The 19,181-nt window shown below is 49.7% G+C and overlaps 1 protein-coding gene across 1 annotated transcript in view; it reads right to left on the minus strand.

The window, feature by feature from the left end:
• The window catches only part of Sphk1 (sphingosine kinase 1), a 35,124-nt gene that overhangs the window by 15,161 nt on the left and 782 nt on the right, over positions 1-19,181 (minus strand). Inside the window, exons 2-4 of the mRNA XM_013036426.1 lie at positions 18,944-19,176; positions 18,795-18,888; positions 18,402-18,584 (exon numbers count right to left, since the gene is read on the minus strand). Coding sequence (XP_012891880.1) covers positions 18,402-18,584; positions 18,795-18,888; positions 18,944-19,176 — 510 coding nt within the window. The remainder of the gene's footprint in view (positions 1-18,401; positions 18,585-18,794; positions 18,889-18,943; positions 19,177-19,181) is intronic.

The raw sequence follows: 19,181 nt of genomic DNA on the forward strand, positions 1-19,181 counted from the left end.
TATTTATTTTTGGGTCTGGTCGTGGGGCCTGAACTCTGGGCCTGGGCGCTGTCCCTCAGCTCTTCAGCTCAAGGCTAGCACTCTACCACTTGAGCCACAGGCCACTTCTGGCTTTTTTCTTTTTGCTTATGTGGTGCTGGGGAATCAAACCCAGGGCCTCATGCATTGTACACTGAGCCATCTTCCCAGCCCCACTGCTTTTAAAAAAAAAAATTATTTATTTATTTTTGGTGGTCGTGGTGTTTGAACTCTGGGCCTGGCCGCTGTCCCTCAGCTCTTCAGCTCAAGGCCAGTGCTCTACCACTTGAGCCACAGAGTCTCATATACTCTCCTGCCTGGGCTGGCTTTGAACTATGATCCTCAGATCTCAGCCTCCTGAGTAGCTGGGATTACAGGCGTGAGCCACTGGCACCCGGCTTTTTTTTTTTTTTTAATTGTGCTGGCACTGGACCTTGAACTTGGGATCTGAACACTATCCCTTAGCTTTTTCACTCAAGGCTGGTGCTTACCTCTTGAGGCACAGTCCTAATTCCATCTCTTTGTCTTGTTCATTGGAGATAAGAGTCTCATGAACTTTCCTGCCCAGGCTGGCTTGGAACCAAGATCCTCAGTGCTCAGCCTCCTGGAGAGCTGGAATTACAGGCCTGAGCCACAAGCACCACACTGCTTTTCATGCAGCTAAGCCCTAAGCAGGGACTCTCAGGGGTTTGGTGTCTGCACTGTTTTCCAAGGGCTTTTTATTTTGGAATGTTTTCTGCTCTCAAAAAGTAAAATGTGTTTTTGGGTGATTCCCAAAACAAACAGACAGTGTGCTGGACGTGGCCTCCGGCCAGGTTGCCTTTGTATAAATGGTCTGCGGCTGTTTCCACTGCCTGAGATAGACTCTGTGCGGAGGGGCAGTGGATTCTCTGCCTGGTCCCTGACACACACAGGCCTTTGGGGACTCCCTCCCGCCCCCTAGGTCCCCTCTTTAATTCAGACCTGCCACTGCTCAGTTGAAGCCAATTCCTGGGGGCTTGGGGGCGAAGGGGGAGCAATGCCCTGTGTCACCAATCTGGAAAAGACATGGAGCCTGCTTCCTCATGCTCATTATTGGCATCTGAAAATAGAACGTTCCTGTCCCTGGAGGCTGGCCTCCTGAAGGTCAAACCCTTGCATTCTTTGCAGACACAGCCTGGTAATTTAAGTCATCATCATACGGGCTGGGCTTGGACAGCTGGGACCTGGGAGGAGTGCTCCAGACCAGGGGTGCCCTGGCCTAATGCCACAGGGGCTGAGGGGAGACTTCGTGTGGCAGGGAGTGAGTCTGGAGAGCCCCGGCCAGGAGTGGAGTTCCTGGTTCTCTTAGCCAGTTGCCCAGCAATGGGCTGGGCCGGTGAGGATGAGTTATGAGGGATTTCTCCTTCCAGGCACTGTCAGATCGGCCCCACAAACTAATCTGATCATCCTCATCTCAAAACTAAACTGAACAGGCAGCTAAGTGAATATTTATCTGGGTCTTGAGGAGGACTGTACTGTTTTCTTTCCCTTCCTCCCTCCCTTCCTCTCTCCCTCCCTCCCTCCCTCCCTTCCTTCCTTCCTTCCTTTTTGTCTTTCTATCTTTCTTTTGTCCTACGGCTTGAATTCAGGGTCTGGGCACGTGTCCCTGATCTTTTTTGCTCAAGGCTAGTGCTCTGCCACTTTGAGCCACAGCTCTATTTCCAGTTTGGGGTTAATTGCAGATAAGGGTCTCAAAGACTTCCCTGCCCGGCCAGGTTTTGAACTGCACGATCTTCAGATCGCAGACTCCTAATAGGATTGCAGGCATGAACCACCAGTGCCCAGCTTGAATATTTTTGTCTTGTTTTTTTTTTGGCCAATCCTGGGCTTGAACTCAGAGCCTGGGTGCTGTCCCTGAGTGTGTTTTGCTCAAGGCTAGCGCTCTACCCCTTGAGCCACACTGCCACTTCCAGCTTTTTCCGTATATGTGGTACTGAGGAACTGAACCCAGGGCTTCATGCATTCTAGGAAAGCACTCTACCACTAAGCCACCTTCCCAGCCCCCAGCCTGAATGTTTTTAATGTCTCTGATAGTACAAAGTTTTCAGGCTGATTTGTGAAAAAAAATCTACTTAAATATAAAATATATGTATTTAATATATAAACCATCAAATTACACATACTTACATTAAAATATATGTCATATGTACATATATATATAGTATGTATATGTATAGTATGGGAGTTTACTATAGGCAACTGGAAAACCTACATTTTATTTATTCTTTTTTTTCCCTGCTAGTATGGGGGCTTGAACTCAGGTCTGAGCACCATCCCTTAGCTTTTTCCTTCAAGGCTGCTCCTTTGTCACTTGAGCCACAGCTCTACTTTGTTAGTTCATTGGAGGTAAGAGTCTCATGGAGTTTCCTACCTGGACTGGCTTTGAAATTTGATCCTTATATCTCAGCCTCCTAGTAGGAATACAGGTGTGAGCCACCAGCACCAGGTTTTCTCATTTTTCTTTGTACCCTTAAACTGCAGTCGGGAAGGGTCTGTGCCCGCCTGGAAGTGCAGGTGCAAGGCTCCGGGCTCGCCTCTCCTGTCCGATCCCCTCTGGCAGGGGCAGCAGGCCCCAGGAGAAGGAGTCTGGATGCAGAAATGTAGACAGGCCAGGAAGGACACCTTCCTCCAGGGTCCAGAGAAGGGAAGATGTGCCTAACAGAGTTAAAAAGAGACATTCTTAGTCTTCCTGACTCTGCATGGCCTGGAAAAATCCATAGCATCGGAATCTGGCATTTGCAAACAAGCACAAACTATTTTGAGTTCCGCTGGGCATGTGACAACTCTAACTCTTTGGTTATCCTCAGATTGAGAGCTTTGGGCTCTTGAAGGGAAAACTGGAGGAAGGTGATCAGGGCGGGGCTGCACCCGGCTCCCATGTTAGTCCCAAGGAAGGGCAGGGCAGTGCCCGCACGGGGATCTCCCCACCTGTTGCAGCCTTCGTTGTATAGGAGCCGCAGGAGTGCAACAGTGGAAGTGGGAGACAGGAGGGAAAACGTGACCCAGCACATGGAAGGGCACACGAGAGGCTGAGCTCTCGCCATGTTTAATGTGCTGCGGTGCCCTGGAGCAAAGGCCTAACTCAGATTCCACATCACAACCTTGCATGGTTTTTTTTGGGGGGAGGGGGTTGTTTTCGCCCATCCTGAGGCTTGAACTCAGGGCCTGGCTGCCCTTTTGTTTTTGAGACAGAATCCCACCTAGGCTGGCCTTCAACTCATGATCTTCCTTGTGTCAACCTCCTGAGTGCTGGGATTACAAGTGTGACCTATACTACTGTGTCTTACTCAAGAAAAAAAGACTTTTTAAAATGAAAGACTTGATATTATTTTTTAAAATCATTATTTTGGTGGTTGTTACTGTTGGTTTTGGGGCTTGAACTCAGGGCCTGGGCACTGTCTGTCCCTGAGCTCTTTTGCTTAAGGCTAGTGATCTACTACTTTGAGCCACAGTGCTGGTTTTTGAGTGGTTAATTGGAGATAAGAGTCTCATGGGGACTTTTCTGCCTTGGCTGACTTCCAACCATGATCCTCAGATTTCAACCTCCTGAATAATAGGATTATATATGTGAGCCACCATCACCCAACCTACTTTTTTTTTTTTCCCCCAGTCATGGGGCTCGAACTCTGGACCTGGGCACTGTCCCTTAGCTCTTCAACTCAAGGCTAGTGCTCTACCACTTGAGCCACAGCGCCACTTCCAGTTTTCTGGTGGTTAATTGGAGATAAGAGTCTCACAGACTTTCCTACCTGGGCTGGCTTTGAACTGTGATCCTCAGATCTCAGCCTCCTAAGTAGCTAAGATTACAGGCGTGAGTCACCAGTACCCTCTTGTTCTTGATACTTTTAAAAATTAAACAGAAGTCTTATGCAGTAGTACATGTCTGTAGTCTCAGCCACTCATGGAGGCTGAGATAATTTGAGCCCAGGGGTTCAAGGCCAGCTTGAACAACACAATGAACCTGGGCACCAGTGGCTCACACCTGTAATCCTAGCTACTCAGGAGGCTGAAATCTGAGCACCATGGTTCAAAGCCAGCCCAGGGCAGGAAAAGTCCGTGAGACTCCTATCTCCAATAAACCACTCAAAAAACTAGAAGTGGCGCTATGGCTCAAGTGGTAGAGCGCTAGCCTTGAGCTGAAGAGCTAAGGGGCAGTGCCCAGACCCAGAGTTCAAACCCCACGACCCAAAAAAAACAAATAAAAAATGAGACCTCCTCTCTTCAAAAACAAAGCAGGAAATTCCAAGAGAAATAAAAATATGTGTCTACACAAAACCTCACTCAAGAATGTTCATAGCACCGCTTGATTCTCAATGACAAGAAGCTGGAATCAGCTCAAATGAACCTCAATGGCTGCATGGGTAAATACAGGGTGGCACATCCATCCAATGGAACGTGATCTGGATGTGTTGCTGATCAGCTTTCTGTTGCTGTTACAACTGAAACGATCTGTTGATGGAGAAAAGAGGTTTCTTCAGGATCAGGTTTGTAGCGATCTCAGGTCCTGACTGGTTGGCCCCATTGCTTCTGGCCTATGGTGGCAGAGCCTGATGGGGCCGTGTGCAGAGCGAGACACTCCTTCACTGGCACGTGAGAGCCAGAGGAAGGACTGGGTTCCTTTGTCCTCTCTGAGGGCCCCTCCCTAGTAGTTATCAGTCAGCCTGCTGGGGACCTTCTCCTCTGCCTGGGAAGGGCTCGTGGGTAGGTAAGTAGAAGCTTTGCCAGGGCTAGAAATCCCAGGCCCTGAGTAGGAGTTTTCTGTTGTTGTTTTCTTTTTTGCTTTGGTGATACTGGAGTTTGTTTGTTTTTTTTTTGGGTCCGGTCATGAGGCCTGAACTCTGGGCCTGGGCGCTGTCCCTCAGCTCTTCAGCTCAAGGCTAGCACTCTACAATTTGAGCCACAGCGCCACTTCCGGCTTTTTTTTGTCTGCTTATGTAGTGCTGAGGAATCGAACCCAGGGCCTCATACATGCAAGGCAAGCACTCTACCACTGAGCCACCTTCTCAGCCCCCTGATACTGGAGTTTGAACTCAGAGTCTTGCACTTGGCTACGTATATTGCTTGAGCTATCTGCCCCCAGCCTTTTCTTTTTCTTTAAAAAAAATTTTTTTTGTTGGTCTTGGGGCTTGAACTCTGGGCCTGGGCGCTGTCCCTCAGCTCTCCAGCTCAAGGCTAGCGCTCTACCACTTGAGCCATAGCACCACTTGTTTTTGTTTTTCCTGCTTATGTGGTGCTGAGGAATTGAACCTAGGGCCTCATGCATACGAGGCAAGTACTCTACCACTGAGCCACCTTCCCAGCCCCTCCTCCAGCCCTTTCTACTCTAGTTATTTTTTCCAGTAGGGCCTCACATTTTTGCCAGGGGCTGGCCTGGACTTGGATCTTTATTTGTTTTTGTTTGTTGGTTTGTTTTTGTTGGTCGTAGGGCTTGAACTCTGGGCCTGAGCACTGTCCCTCAGCTCTTCAGCTCAAGACTGGCGCTATACCACTTGAGCTACAGCGCCACTTCCGGTTTTCTGGTGGTTTATTGGAGATAAGAGTTTCATGGACTTTCCTGCCCAGGCTGGCTTTGAACCGCGATCCTCAGATCTCAGCCCCCTGAGTAGCTAGGATTACAGGCGTGAGCCACCGGCGCCCAGCACATCTTTATATTTATGCATCCAGCATAGCTAAGATGAGAGGTGAACACTACCACGCCCTGCTTTATTGGTCGAGATGGCATCTTGCGGTCCTTTGTCTGGGCTGGCCTAGAAACATCTCTGCCTCCTAAGCAGCTGGGATGACAGGCATGCGTCATCACCACAACTGATTGGTTGAGATGGAATCCTGTGAACTTTTTGCCCAGGCTGGCATCAAATCACGCTCCTTCTGATTGCAATCTCCCAAGGAGCTAGGATTATAAGCATAAGCCACTAGGCTAGGCCCCTTCATGGTTTTCGTAATCCTTACCAGACCGCAGCAGCCAGGAGCAGTGGGTCAGGCCGTCTATAGCGTTACAGCACTCTTGGATTGTGGGTGCTGTGCGCCCCCCCCCCCAGAGCTACTGCCACGAGTGTTATAACTCGTGGGTTAAAACACTGAAGAGCCTCAGGATCTTCAGCCCTAGACAGCCAGAAGGAGCATTATAGCTCTGTTGGGTGTCTTTCTAGTGACCACTGCCTGTCTGCCATTTCTCTTGTTCTGGCTCTTATCTTTTCTCAGCCGCAGCTCTCTACTTTCTTTCTACTTCCGTCAGTCTTTCTCTGTCCTTCATCACAGTACTGAAGCTTGAACTCAGAGTCTAGGCACTGTCACTTAGCTTTTTCATTCAAAGCTGGAGCTATATCACTTCCATTTTTCTGGTGCTTGACTGGAGATGAAGAGTTTCATACATTTTCGTACCTGGGTTGGCTTTGAACAGTGAACCTCAGATTTCAGCCTCCTGAGTGGCTGGGATTATAGGTGTGAGCCACCAGTGCCAGGCTCCTCATCCTTTCTTCTCTGGCTGCTGTCACGAGTTCTACTGCTGTCAGAGCCATTTGTCATTGCTGCCCAGTGGGCTCTCTGCTCCCTTCATCTTACCAGCTCTAATGATCAAAAGTAGGCAGGCCAGTAGGGTGTGTGGCTCCAGTGGTGAAGCACTAACCCGGCAAGTGTGAGACCCTGAGTTCAATCTCCAATACCAAAAAAAGAAAGAAAGAAAGCTTTTACCAGATCTAATGTTGCAATACCAGGCTGACTCATCAAAGGGAACCAAACAGCCTCCTTATATAGCCAGAAAAAGCAATTACAATGGTCTGCAACCTTCATGCAAATGAAGAACTATGTTTGCACCAATCACAGGCTGCCTGTTGAGCCACTCAGGGAGGGACTCCCTCGCTTGCCTGAGTGAAAATGGTTGTAAGGATGTCTGTAGCTTCATGCAAATGAAGAACTGTGTTTGCACCAGTCACAGACCCACTGTTGGGCTGCCAGGGGAGGGGCTCTTCTTCTAGCCTGGGTGAAAATGGCTGCAAGGATGTCTGCCCCTTCATGCAAACGCAGGATTGTTTTTGTACCAATCACAGGCACCTGTTGCACCTCCTGGGGAGGAGCTCTCCTCTGGCCTGGTTTTCAGGGCTGAGAGTTCACCCAAAACTGTGATGGCAAAAATCTGACACAAACTGAAACAGTCATGGCTAGATACTGCCTTCAGGAGTCAGAGGTGTGCTTGAACAGCAGGCGGCTGAGTTGTAGTACAGCTTCCTCAACCTTGTATAGAGGGCTCAAAGCGGCCAAGTGACCTCCCGTGACCTGCCGCTTAGGAGCCAAAACTTCACAAATTTATGAACCAACATACCTGTATTGATTATAGTCCAAGAAATAGAACACAGTCTAAAAACCCCTCCAGCCCCCTGCTAATCCCTCCTCAACCCAAGGGTGACCACTCATGTGATCTAATATATTTGAGGAGAATTGACTAAAAAATTATTTGATTATTGATTGAAAATAAGGATAGCCTTGAACTGGGATGTTGTCATCTCTTCTTTCCGAGTAGGAAGGATTACAGGCACAAGCCACTGCACAAAGCACCTTCTCTCAATTCTTACTGCAAAAAAATGTCCTTAGCTCAAGGTCCTGAAGGATTTTTCCAGTTTTCTATCATTGCTGTTAGGCATTGCAAGCACTTGTGCCAGGTTCTTTTCCTGGCTAGCATCTGTAACAAGTCTGCATCCCTTTTAGCTCAGAGCTATCTTGGCCACCAAAGTTTAGGCTTAACATTGCTGATCTAATGTGTAGTCAGATGCACCATGGAGCCTGGTTACCAAGTCAGTGGGCAGATTAGACAAGAACTTGCTGAGATCTCTAGTATCACGATACAACATAGCTTGAAGGTCATTGTGAACTGAAATGGTCTCTGACAATTTCATTTCTGGGAATGAATCAGGCATAGTACAGAAATGACACATGCTATTACAATCTCTCCCCACTTCCTCCCAGACACCAGTGTGGGAATGTGGATGTGGGAATGGTGACAAAGCTGGCTGTCACACAAGCTCCAAGGAAAGTCCTAGGTCTGCACTTCTTACCATATGGTGGTAAGCTAAATTAGAAAGGAGCAACGTAGATCATGAAGCATTGTATGGATTCATACACTGCCTTGTAAATTGGCAACTCCTTTGTCCAGCCAGGCACTGGTGGTCACCCCTGTAATCCTGGCTACTTAGGAGGCTGAGATCTGAAGATCGCAGTTCAAAGCCAGCCCAGGAAGGAAAGTTTGTAAGACTCTTATCTCCAATAAATTACTCAAAAAAAGCCAGAAATGGAGCTGTGGCTCACATGGTAGAGCACTGGCCTTGAGCACAAAAGCTCAGAGACCATGCTCAGGCCCTGAGTTCAGGCCCCAGGACTGGCACCAATTAAAACAAGGAAAGGGTTGATGATTGGATACCTCATCCCACTGACCACAAGTCCTGGAACCTACAATGCTATTCAGCTCTGGCCCACAGCTCCAGGGCCCACGGGTACAGCATCTGCCTGCCTTCTCAGCCCCTGGGCTGGGCTGCCCAGCAGGCCAGCTGTGGATGCTTGCCAAATGTCACCCGGCCCAGGCCAGACGGGCCAGTGCACCAAGTGGTCAATGTGGGGCACAAGGTCTTCCCAGTCTTCTGACAAGCTTCACAATGACTCCTGTGTGTCTGTCACCCCAGCCCCAGCCCACCTGTGCAGGAAAACCAGTCAAGTGCTCAGAGAGGAGGCCTCTTACCACACTCACTGGCTCTCCAGTGTGTGCCTCGCACCATCCACCCCCCACCCCCCAACACTGGGGTTTGAACTCAGGGCCTTGCCCTTACTTGAGGCATACCCGCCAGTCTTCTTTATCTGCTTTACTCTATTGCAGTTTGTTTTTTCCAATAGTCTTTCTTAGTCCCCAGTCCAGCCTGAACCCCAGTCCGCCTAACTGTGCCCCCCCTGTAGCTAGGATGACAAGCATGTGGGCTTGGGCCAGAGGCCCTGTGTGTAGCACATGTCTCCCCCAGGACTGCCAGCTCTACAGACACCCAGCACCAGTTCAGGGGGCCCAGGTTTTTTTTTTGTTTTGTTTTTTGACCAGTTGACCACAGATCCACAGGTCCCACTGCTGGCACCAGAGCTAGTCATTCACGGGAAAGACACAGCATGCAGGAAAGTTCTGAAATCCCTTTTATGCTTCTAACAGAGTGATAGCGATTGGCTACAAACCCGAGCCAGCCTGGAAGAAGGGACTCAGGGTGTGGTCTTGGGGGGGGGGGGCAAATCACTGCTCTGTTGTGCTGGGGCACGTCCCAGAAGTCATCCTGCTACCCCACCGTGTGTGTGAGGTGTCCAGAGGTGTTGGGGCTCAAACCAGCCTTTTGTTCCCATCAGGGACCCGGGCACTGGCTGGGCAGTGCCCCCTTCTGGAGGCTTCGGGTACCTTCTGCAGGCTGCTAGGACCTGGTAATCCCAAATGCTACTCAGTTCTCCAAACCCAGGGGTGGGGGAGCTGTCTGCTTTGGCCTCTATCTAGGTTTCTGCCCTGCAGTCTCCTTACGCAATTCCCCAGATTAAGATATTACTTAACATAAAAGAGGTGATTGCGGCTTTCTTGATTCAATTGTCAGTCAGCCCCGGCTGTGATTGAGAACTCACTGACACCTCACAAAACCTGGGAGACGGGCATTCTCCTTATCCCACTGATCAGAGGGGGGCGGGGGGGGGGCGGAGGAAGGGGCTCAGCTGAGGGACTCAGAACTTACAGTAAAACAAAAAAGCAAAGTCCTCAAGGACATGTGGGCATTGGGCACAGCCTGAAATGCCCCGAGGCACTGCCGGAATCCTCCCCCTTCCCCTCCCCGCCCCCAGCCCCTTAGGTGAGGTCTGTGTCTTACCTGGGACTCTCAACTCTGCCGATCCACTTCAGCTTTTCCAGCGGCCACCACCACAGCTGGTCTCGACCACCGTCCTTGCTCGGTGGGAAGGGTCACTCCTGGTGTGCTTGGCTCTTGTGCCTGCTATTTTGCCCTCGACCCCAGCATGGTTTCTGGAATCCTGTGGAGAGAATCAGCTTAGAGATCCAAGTTGGTATTATTTTTAGAAATAAAGATCATCCATCCAGGCTCAGCTAGTGGAGACCTGCTCGGGGAATGAGAACAAGGAGAGAGAAAGGCTCCGGATGTTTCCAAAGTTGGAGTTGGAGTAAGACAATGCGAATGCGGGACTCTAGAATTGGTAGACTGGGGTCGGGCTCCCGTGGTCGAGTGTGGCTCAGTGGGTGTGAGGCCCAGGTTCCATCCCCAGCACCAAACACAACCAAACAAAAACTCCTGAAGGGGGGGGGGCGGGGATGGGAAGGGATGAGAAGGGGAAACAAAGGAGGAGGCAACAATGCTTGATAAGGAATGTACTCATTACCTTGCCCATGTAATTGTAACCCCTCTGTATGGTATTTTCACAATTAAAAAAAAAAAAGACTCCCGAGTTCCTGCCTGAAATGTCTTTTGTTGCAGAGAGTGACCTTGGCTTCCCAGATGTCCGTCCCTCGGGACAGGGCACGAAACATTCAGCATAATGTCTTTGTTTTGTCTTGTGTGCTCTTGGACAGCATCTCACTCAAACCCAAATGATGGCCATCCTGCATTTTCTAGTTTCTAGAACAAAGGGTTTGTCTGCCTATATATAATTCATGCTGAGCCTGCAGCCCAGTTAACAAAAGGATTTTTTTTTTTTTTGCTAGTCCTGGGCTTGAACTCAGGGACTGGGCACTGACCCTGAGCTTCTTTTGCTCAAGGTTAGCACTCTACCACTTGAGCCACAACACCACTTCTGGCTGTTTCTGTGGTACTGAGAAATGGAACCCAGGGCTTCATGCACCCGAGGCAAACACTACCACTAAGCCACATTCCCAGCCCCAATTATCTTTTTCTCTCCCCTCCCCCGCCCCTTTTTTTTGTGCTAGTCCTGAGGCTTGAACTCAGAGACCAGGTATTGTCACTTAGCTTTTTTGCTCAAGGCTAGCACTCTACCACCTGAGCCACAGCTCCAGCACTAGCGTTTTGGTGCTTAATTGGAGAAAGGAGTCTCATGGACTGTCCTGTCCAGGCTCGCTTTGAATCACGACCCTCAGATCTTAGTCTTCTAAGTACCTAAGGTTAAAGGCAAGAGCCACCAATGCCCAGCTTTAGGACATCCTTTTTTGTTGTTGTTGTAAATTTTTTTATTGTTATTATAAAGGTGATTTACAGAGGAGTTACATAACCAGGCAGTGAGTATATTGCTTTTTTTTTTTTTTGGTCAGTAGTGGGGCTTGAACTCTGGGCCTGGGTGCTGTCCCTCAGCTCTTCAGCTCAAGGCTAGTGCTCTACCACTTGAGCCACAGCACCCCTTCCTGTTTTCTGGTAGTTTATTGGAGATAAGAGTCTCATGGAGGCCTGGCGCTGGTGGCTCACGCCTGTAATCCTAGCTACTCAGAAGGCTGAGATCTGAGGATCGCGGTTCAAAGCCAGCCCGGGCAGGAGAGACCGTGAGACTCTTATCTCCAATAAACCACCAGAAAACCGGAAGTGGTGCTGTAGCTCAAGTGGTAGAGCGCTCGCCTTGAGCTGAAGAGCTGAGGGACAGCGCCCAGGCCCAGAGTTCAAGCCCCACGACCGACAAAAAAAAAAGTCTCATGGACGTTCCTGCCTGCCCAAACTGGTTTTGAAACATGATCCTCAGATCTCAGCCTCCTGAGTAGCTAGGATTTTAGATGACCAGGCTATATTTCTTTTTTGATGTCACCCTTTCCCTCACTTCGTTTTTCCCTCCTGTCCTCACCTACAAGTTGTATAGTTCATTTTCAATATAACATCTAGTGAGTACCACTGCTGCATTTGTTTACCTTTTGTCCCTCCATTTGTGTGCTCCCCGTTACCCTCCCAAAGACAGATAAATAAAATAAAAAGAGAAGAAGAAAACCTCATTTCCATTTCCTGGAGTTCGGTTCAATAACTATTATTTTACATGATCAGAGGCGCATAGGCATCATACCTTCCTGTCCCTTCCCTAAGAACATACTCCTTTGGAGGACCATCTTTTACTTTTTAGATCAGTCCTGGAGCTTGAACTCAATGCCTGGGGGCTGTCCCTGAGTCTTTGGCTTAAGGCAAGCACACTACCACTTTGAGCCACAGCACCATTCCAGGTTTTCTGGTGGTTAATTGCAGATAAGAGTCTCACAAGGACTTTTCGGCCTGGGATGGCTTTGAACTGTGATGGTCAGATCTCAGCCTCTGAGTAGCTAGGATTACAGGAGTGAGCCACTGGTGCCAGAACAAGAACCTTTCTTTTTTGACTATGTCACCCTTTCCCTCACTCAGTTTTTTTCCCTCCTATCCCTACCCCACCCCCCAACACACACACACAGAATGGGTTAAGGCTAAGGACACGGCCCAGTGCTAATAGTCTGGTTTTATATGGGCAAAACCCTGGGTTCCATCCCCAACATCCCCTCTCCACAAAAAAGTAGATTAAATATAATTGATGTAACTCAGAAACTTTCATGAAAGTATAAAGCCAGGGGCTGGGAAGATGGCTCAGTGGCAGAGTGCTTGTCTTGCATGCATGAGGCTCTGGGTTCAATTCTACAGCATCAAATAAGCAGAAAAAGCCAGAAGTGGTGCTGTGGCTCAAGTGGTAGAGCGCTAGCCTTGAGCTGAAGAGTTGAGGGACAGCGCCCAGGCCCAGAGTTCAAGCCCCATGACCGACAAACACACACAAAAAAGGTATAAAGCCAGAAATGGTAAAACTCATTCTAAGACCACAATAGAGTTAACTAATGTCTACACCCACTCATGTATGCACACACACATATCCACACATACATACACACCCACATTTGGTGTTTACACAATTCACATCACTGTCATAGGGGACAATAAAACCTTTCTGTCAGATACTGGGGTCTAGGTGCCTATAGTACTAGCTAGGAGATTGAGATCTGGAGAATGGAGGTTTGAAGCCAGCCCAATCAGAAAAATATGAGAGATTCCACCACCAAAATAACCAGCAAAAAGTAAGGCTGGAGGCATGGGGCTGGAGGTGTACCTTATGGGTAGACTTTTTGTCCAGCACGCTCAAGGTCCTGCATCTATCTCCTAAGAAAACAAAAGGCAAAAGTATGAACCAGGTACTAAATATGTTTGACGGAAGTGGTGCTGTAGCTCAAGTGGTAGAGCGCTCGCCTTGAGCTGAAGAGCTGAGGGACAGCACTCAGGCCCAGAGTTCAAGCCCCACGACCGACAAAAATAAATAAATAAATGAATATGTTTGATTTTGTGGCCAGGTGCCTCTGTTGTAATTACTTTGCTGATGTAAGTCAAACAGCATCATAGATCATATACAAATGAACAAAAAAGCTTAGGGACAGTGCCCAGGCTCTGAATTCAAGTCCCACAACTGACCAAAAAAAAAAAAATCCAACCGAAAAGTTGGCTTCAGATTCATAAATCCCAACAAGTAATATGAAAGCCAACAATACCCACAAGACAACAATTCCACAATAAAGGAGCTGAATGATGGTGAAGTGGATCGAATCTTAATGAACAAAACAAGAAAAAAGGGTAAGATGCTCAAGGAAATTAAAGAGGATATGTATAAACACCAGAATGAATCCAAATTAACAACTGCATGAAACAAGGAAGACAATGCATGGTATAAGAGGAGAATTCATAGAAAGACAAAGTTCAGTTTTTTTTTTTTTGTCTGTCGTGGGGCTTGAACTCTGGGCCTGGGCGCTGTCCCTCAGCTCTTCAGCTCAAGGTGAGAGCTCTACCACTTGAGCTACAGCGCCACTTCCGGTTTTCTGGTGGTTTATTGGAGATAGGAGTCTCACAGTCTCTCCTGCCCGGGCTGGCTTTGAACCGCGATCCTCAGATCTCAGCCTCCTGAGTAGCTAGGATTACAGGCGTGAGCCACCAGTGCCCGGCTAAAGTTCAGTTTCTTTACATAATACCTAACATGAATGACCCCGTTGTGGTTTTCTCTGGTCCGTGAGACCTAGTGTATAATGGCTCGCCATAAAGTTTATTGAACAAGATTAAGCCCAACTCCAAGTCTCCATGTTCCAGGACTAGTGTATAATAGAGGCTCAGAGACTTTCCTGGTCCTGAGTTTCAGGAGGAACCCCTGGTCTCCCACAGCTCAGATCCCTGAGAGAGGCCCTCGCCTTCAGCTACACAAGTTGTCCCTATTCCTGAGGCCCCCTCTCCAGGCTGGGGCACTGAGACGCTCCAGCTCTCTGCCTCTGGGAATTCAGGCCTTAACCTTCAATAATAAAATCCACTGGATACCAGTTCCCCCCTAGCTACTCAGGCGGCTGAGATCTGGGGATCAAAGTTTGAAGTCAACCAGGGCAGAAAAGTCTGTGAAACTCTTATTTCCAATTAACCACTGTTGTGAGGAACCTTGGCCTTGAGAAACAGATGCTCAAGAGGCCAAATTGTGAGCCTTTAGTGGAGAGCTGGAGGAGTGCTGGTGGACTCCTGTCTCAAAGACCAGCAGCCCAAATGCAGTTAGCACAAAGCTTATATAGACCAAAACCACATAAGGTGTGAGGAATTAAACCTAACAAACGTGTTATACATAAGTGAAGCAAACCAGATGAGGACACTTAAACTTGAAAGAAGTGTTAAATAAAAGCAAACTGTCTAGGCAAACAATCAAGGGAAACCAAGGGCTAGTTATCTAGGGGAAGCAGAGACCCAGTCTCCTTACTTCACTATCAAAAGGCCAAAAGTAGAGGATCAGCCTTGAGTGAAAAAGCTCAGGGACAGAGCCCAGGCCCTGAGTTCAAGCCCCAGTACCTGCACAAATAATAATACTAGTGACCTCCTCAAGGAGTCTCAGGTTCCCAGCACTGGTCCTAAAAGACCCTTCCTCTTAAGGAGAAAGGTAAGGAAATAAAACATAATTTCTTTCCTTTTTTCTTGGTTTGAGACCAGGACTCAAACTCAATACCTATGGCCACTTGTACTCATTGGCTAGCACTCTATCAAATGAGCCATATATCCAACTCCAAAGGGTTGGTTCTTTTTCTTTTCTTGGTCCAAGACTGGAACTTGAACTCAATACCTTTGGCCATTTGGGCTCATTGACTAGCACTCTAACAACTGAGACACAACTCTGATCCCAAGACACAATTCCTAGATCAGGTGTTCATTTAATGTAAAGGGAGTCATCAATGCTCCTTTAAAAAAAAAAAGCCAACTTTGAAGGGCTGGGAAGGTGGCTCAGTGGTAGAGCACTTGCCTTGCATGCACGAGGCCCTGAGTTTGATTCCTCAGCACCACGTAAGCAGAAAAAGCTGAAGTGGCACTTTGGTAGAGCGCTGGCCTTGAGCTGAAGAGCTGAGGGACAGCGCCCAGGCCCAGAGTTCAAGCCCCACGACTGACAAAAAAAGGAAAAAAAGCCAACTTTGTGTCTAGTGCCGGCACCTCAACACCTGTAGCTACTTAGGAGGCTGAGATCTAAGGATCACGGTTCAAAGCCAGCCCAGGCAGGAAAATCCATGAGATTCTTATCTCCAATTAACCACCAGAAAACCACAAGTGGCTCTGTGGCTCAAGTGGCAGAGCTCTAGCCTTGAGCTAAAGAGCTGAGGGACAGCGCCCAGATCTAGAGTTCAAGTCCCAGAACCAGAAAAAAAAAGGCAACTTCACTGGCTGCCGTGTACGCCATTGAACGGAGTGTTCATAATTGATTGAGTCTCCCTGTTTTCCTCAGGGGGCCTGCGGCCTGCCAGGAAGCAGATCCCAGTGTGGAGAACCACACAGAAGTTATGGCAAAGCAGTTTGAGTATGAGCCACTAATGAGACAGAGAAATGACAAACCAGGCCCTGGCCAGGTTTGCCGGTCCCACCAGATGCAGAGCCGTGACACCTGAACCAGCCTCGGTGGAACTGCCTTTCTCTGTGGCAAAACACAGCCTATGTGTATGACTTAAACAACAGGAATTTCACAGTTCTTGACACCAGAAGACCCAGATTGGGGAGCCAGTGTGGCAGTGCTCTATGGGGGAGGAGGGGTGTCTCTTCCAGGATGCAGTCAGCTGCCTTCTTACTGTATTCACGTGTGGCAAAGAGAAAGAAGACATGGGCATCTCTTCATGCAAGGCACTAATTCTATCCTAGCCCCAGTGACCTCCTTTAGCCATCAATTGGAGGCAGAGCTTCAACAAACTTGTGACTTCCAGAACACAAACCACTGGCCTATAGCAATGATCATTGGCCATACCAGCCATGGTCTGTAATGTACCAAAGCCCATTTTGATGTTGGGAATTGGAGCCCCTGGAAGTGCCTGACAGTCTCTTTTCTCAACAAGCATTTACTGAGCACTTACTATTACCCTTCCTCCCCCCTTCCCCCCCCCCCCCCCCCGGCCCCCCCCCCATTAGGGGACAAGGACCTGGTGATGGAATTCCATAGCAGGTACTCCTCAAGCAGCTCAAGGTCCAGTAGGGGGCACTGTGGGAGGGACCAACTGGTCTCCTTTCTCCCCAGGTTGAATCACCTAAATGAAGAGAATTTCCAGGGCTGGGAAGGTGGCTCAGCAGTAGAGCGCTTGCCTTGCATGCATGAGGCCCTGGGTTCGATTCCTCAGCACCACATAAGCAAAAAGAAAAAAGCCAGAAGTTGTGCTGTAGCTCAAGTGGTAGAGTGCTAGCCTTGAGCTGAAGAGCTGAGGGACAGCGCCCAGGCCCAGAGTTCAGGCCCCATGACAGGACCCAAAAAAAAAAAAAAGAGAATTTGACCTCTCCCCCTCAGGTGCATCTTGGGAACCAGGAGCTGAGGCTGGCAGCGCTTTCCACACAACTGGATCTCTGGCTGACTTCACAGACAGAACAGAACCTGTATATTAGTCTTTCGGCCACTGCTGTTTATCCTTTGCAAATTATTTCATTCCCATGAAACGAAGAAAGAGGGGCAGACAAGAGAGGGAAGTTATCCTTTTGGATCCAACAAGGAAAAGAGAAAAATCATCTGGGGACCTGTTGCAACAATGAGAAGTACAAGTTGTCATGTCCAAAACGAGCTTTACAAAGTTGGTGGTGGTGGGGGAATGGGGGAAGGAGAAGGATTGGGATTGGGGGGAGGAGGGAGGCTGGGAAGGGATGTGAAGGGTAAACCAAAGGAGGAGGCTGCAATGCTTGGTAAGAAATGTACGCATTATCCTGCCCATGTAATTGTAACCCCTCTGTACAGTATGTTCACAAATAAAATTAAATTAAATTAAAAAAATAATCTGGGGGTTTGGCACAGGGGGAAATGGATGGCCAATGATGAAGAGGCTGAGAAACCAAACGGGGCCATGAGGCCACTTCCTATGAGTTACAACAGGAAATAGCTTCCAGCCCAGGCTCCGGGCAAGAAGGATCAAGTGCATCACCAGAGCCTGCGGCAGTTGCCACAGGATATACGCTAGAAGCCTTGAGCTGTCCACTAAGAGCTGGACATCTAATACTGGTGACATTTTCCAGGTCAGAGCAAAGGACGAAACACTGGGCTTCCTCCTGCCTACCCCCAATCTCCACCAGGCATCTGCCACAGACCAAAGTCGGTCAGTAGTAAGCTGATTCTTTTTTTTTTTTTTTTTTAGGTCCGGTTGTGGGGCCTGAACTCTGGGCCTGGGTGCTGTCCCTCAGCTCTTCAGCTCAAGGCTAGTGCTCTACCACTTGAGCCACAACGCCACTTCCGGCTTTTTTCTTATGTGGTGCTGAGGAATCGAACCCAGGGCTTCAGGCATGCAAGGCAAGCACTCTACCACTGAGCCACCTTCCCAGCCCCAGTAAGCTGACTCTTGCACCCAGACTACCCTGGCTTCTGGCTGGAGAGTGAGTGCTCTTGTCCTCTAGGGGATGAGGCATGCCTCCCAGGGCTAAGATGTGGGATCCTTGTGGATCCAAAGCACACACTGGGCGCCTACTGCCTTCCAAGCTACATCGGGGCTGCTGTACTGTCAGAATCCTCCCGAAGCTTTGCACTGTCCCGTAGCTTTTTGCTTTGGGAGCCACCTGGGTGCTTGGAGCAGATGTTCCACAGTGTCCACCACGGGCGGGCGTTTCATGAAACCGTCACATTAAGCAACGTGGCTGGGCCCAGGTGGCTCACGCCTGTAATCCTAGCTACTCCGGAGGCTGAGATCTGAGGGGCAAAGGGGAAGGGTGCTTAAAAACGCTTTCGCTGGGCCCAGGAGCAAGATGAAGCCTAGGTCTCCTAGACTCCTTCATTTTGTTCCTGTGTCTTTGTCCTGCACCAGTCTCTTCGGAAGTATCCAGGAAGGAGCGGACCACTGGCCAGGTGTCAAGGCCCAGGACCCCCACCTGAGCAATCCTGAGACGGCGGCCTACCAGACCACGGGACTCCACCTCCGACCCCACCAGGAGCTTGGGACCGAGAGTCTCATCCATTGGCCTATCCGAGGGAGACCGGTGTACGAGAAAGTCAACACCAGCACCAGCATCCGCGGCGGGCAGGGAGGCTTCCGGGGGCTGCGGTGCCCGGGCGGGGCCTGGCTGCGTCTCTGGGCAGAGCTGGAAGGGGAGATCCGAGAGAGCAAAGGCTGGCGCCAGGGCCTTCGCCACGGTCGGGGGACCCTTGCCTTAAATGCAGATGGAAGAAGGGGAGTCTAGGAAAACCTTCAGGATCGGGAGCACCGGGCCGGAGAGCCCGGCCGCGCCGCCGCGCCGCAGGACCCGGGCGGGAACCAGCCCCGCCCTCCGGTTTTTCAAATCAATCCCGACCCCGGGCACGCGTCTCTGCGGCGCATGCGCGAACTATAACCATAGAGGCGCGGAGCCGGAGCGTCCTCGTCCACGCAGGCTGACATTTTGGATCCTGGCAAGAAAAAGTTGCAAACAGCGGCGACCGCTACTAAGCCGGGATGCGCCACCCTTAACCGTGAAAGCGAAGTAGCTCTCGGGGGAGCCGCAGACGCTGGCGGCCGAGCGAATTCGTAGTGCGTCCGTCTCAAGAGCAGGCCTCGCAGCGTGGCCCACCTCTCTGCCCTCACCTAAGATGACGTCCGTGCGGCCGCTCTGGCCGCCGCCTCTCGGCTTCCCGGAGGGGGCGTGGCCTGGAGGGCCGCCCTCGGGTGTCTGAGGCGCGGCCCGAGAGCGGCGCGGGCTCGG

Source organism: Dipodomys ordii, unplaced genomic scaffold, assembly GCF_000151885.1.
Source record: "Dipodomys ordii isolate 6190 unplaced genomic scaffold, Dord_2.0 Scaffold7, whole genome shotgun sequence".
Lineage (NCBI taxonomy): Eukaryota > Metazoa > Chordata > Mammalia > Rodentia > Heteromyidae > Dipodomys > Dipodomys ordii.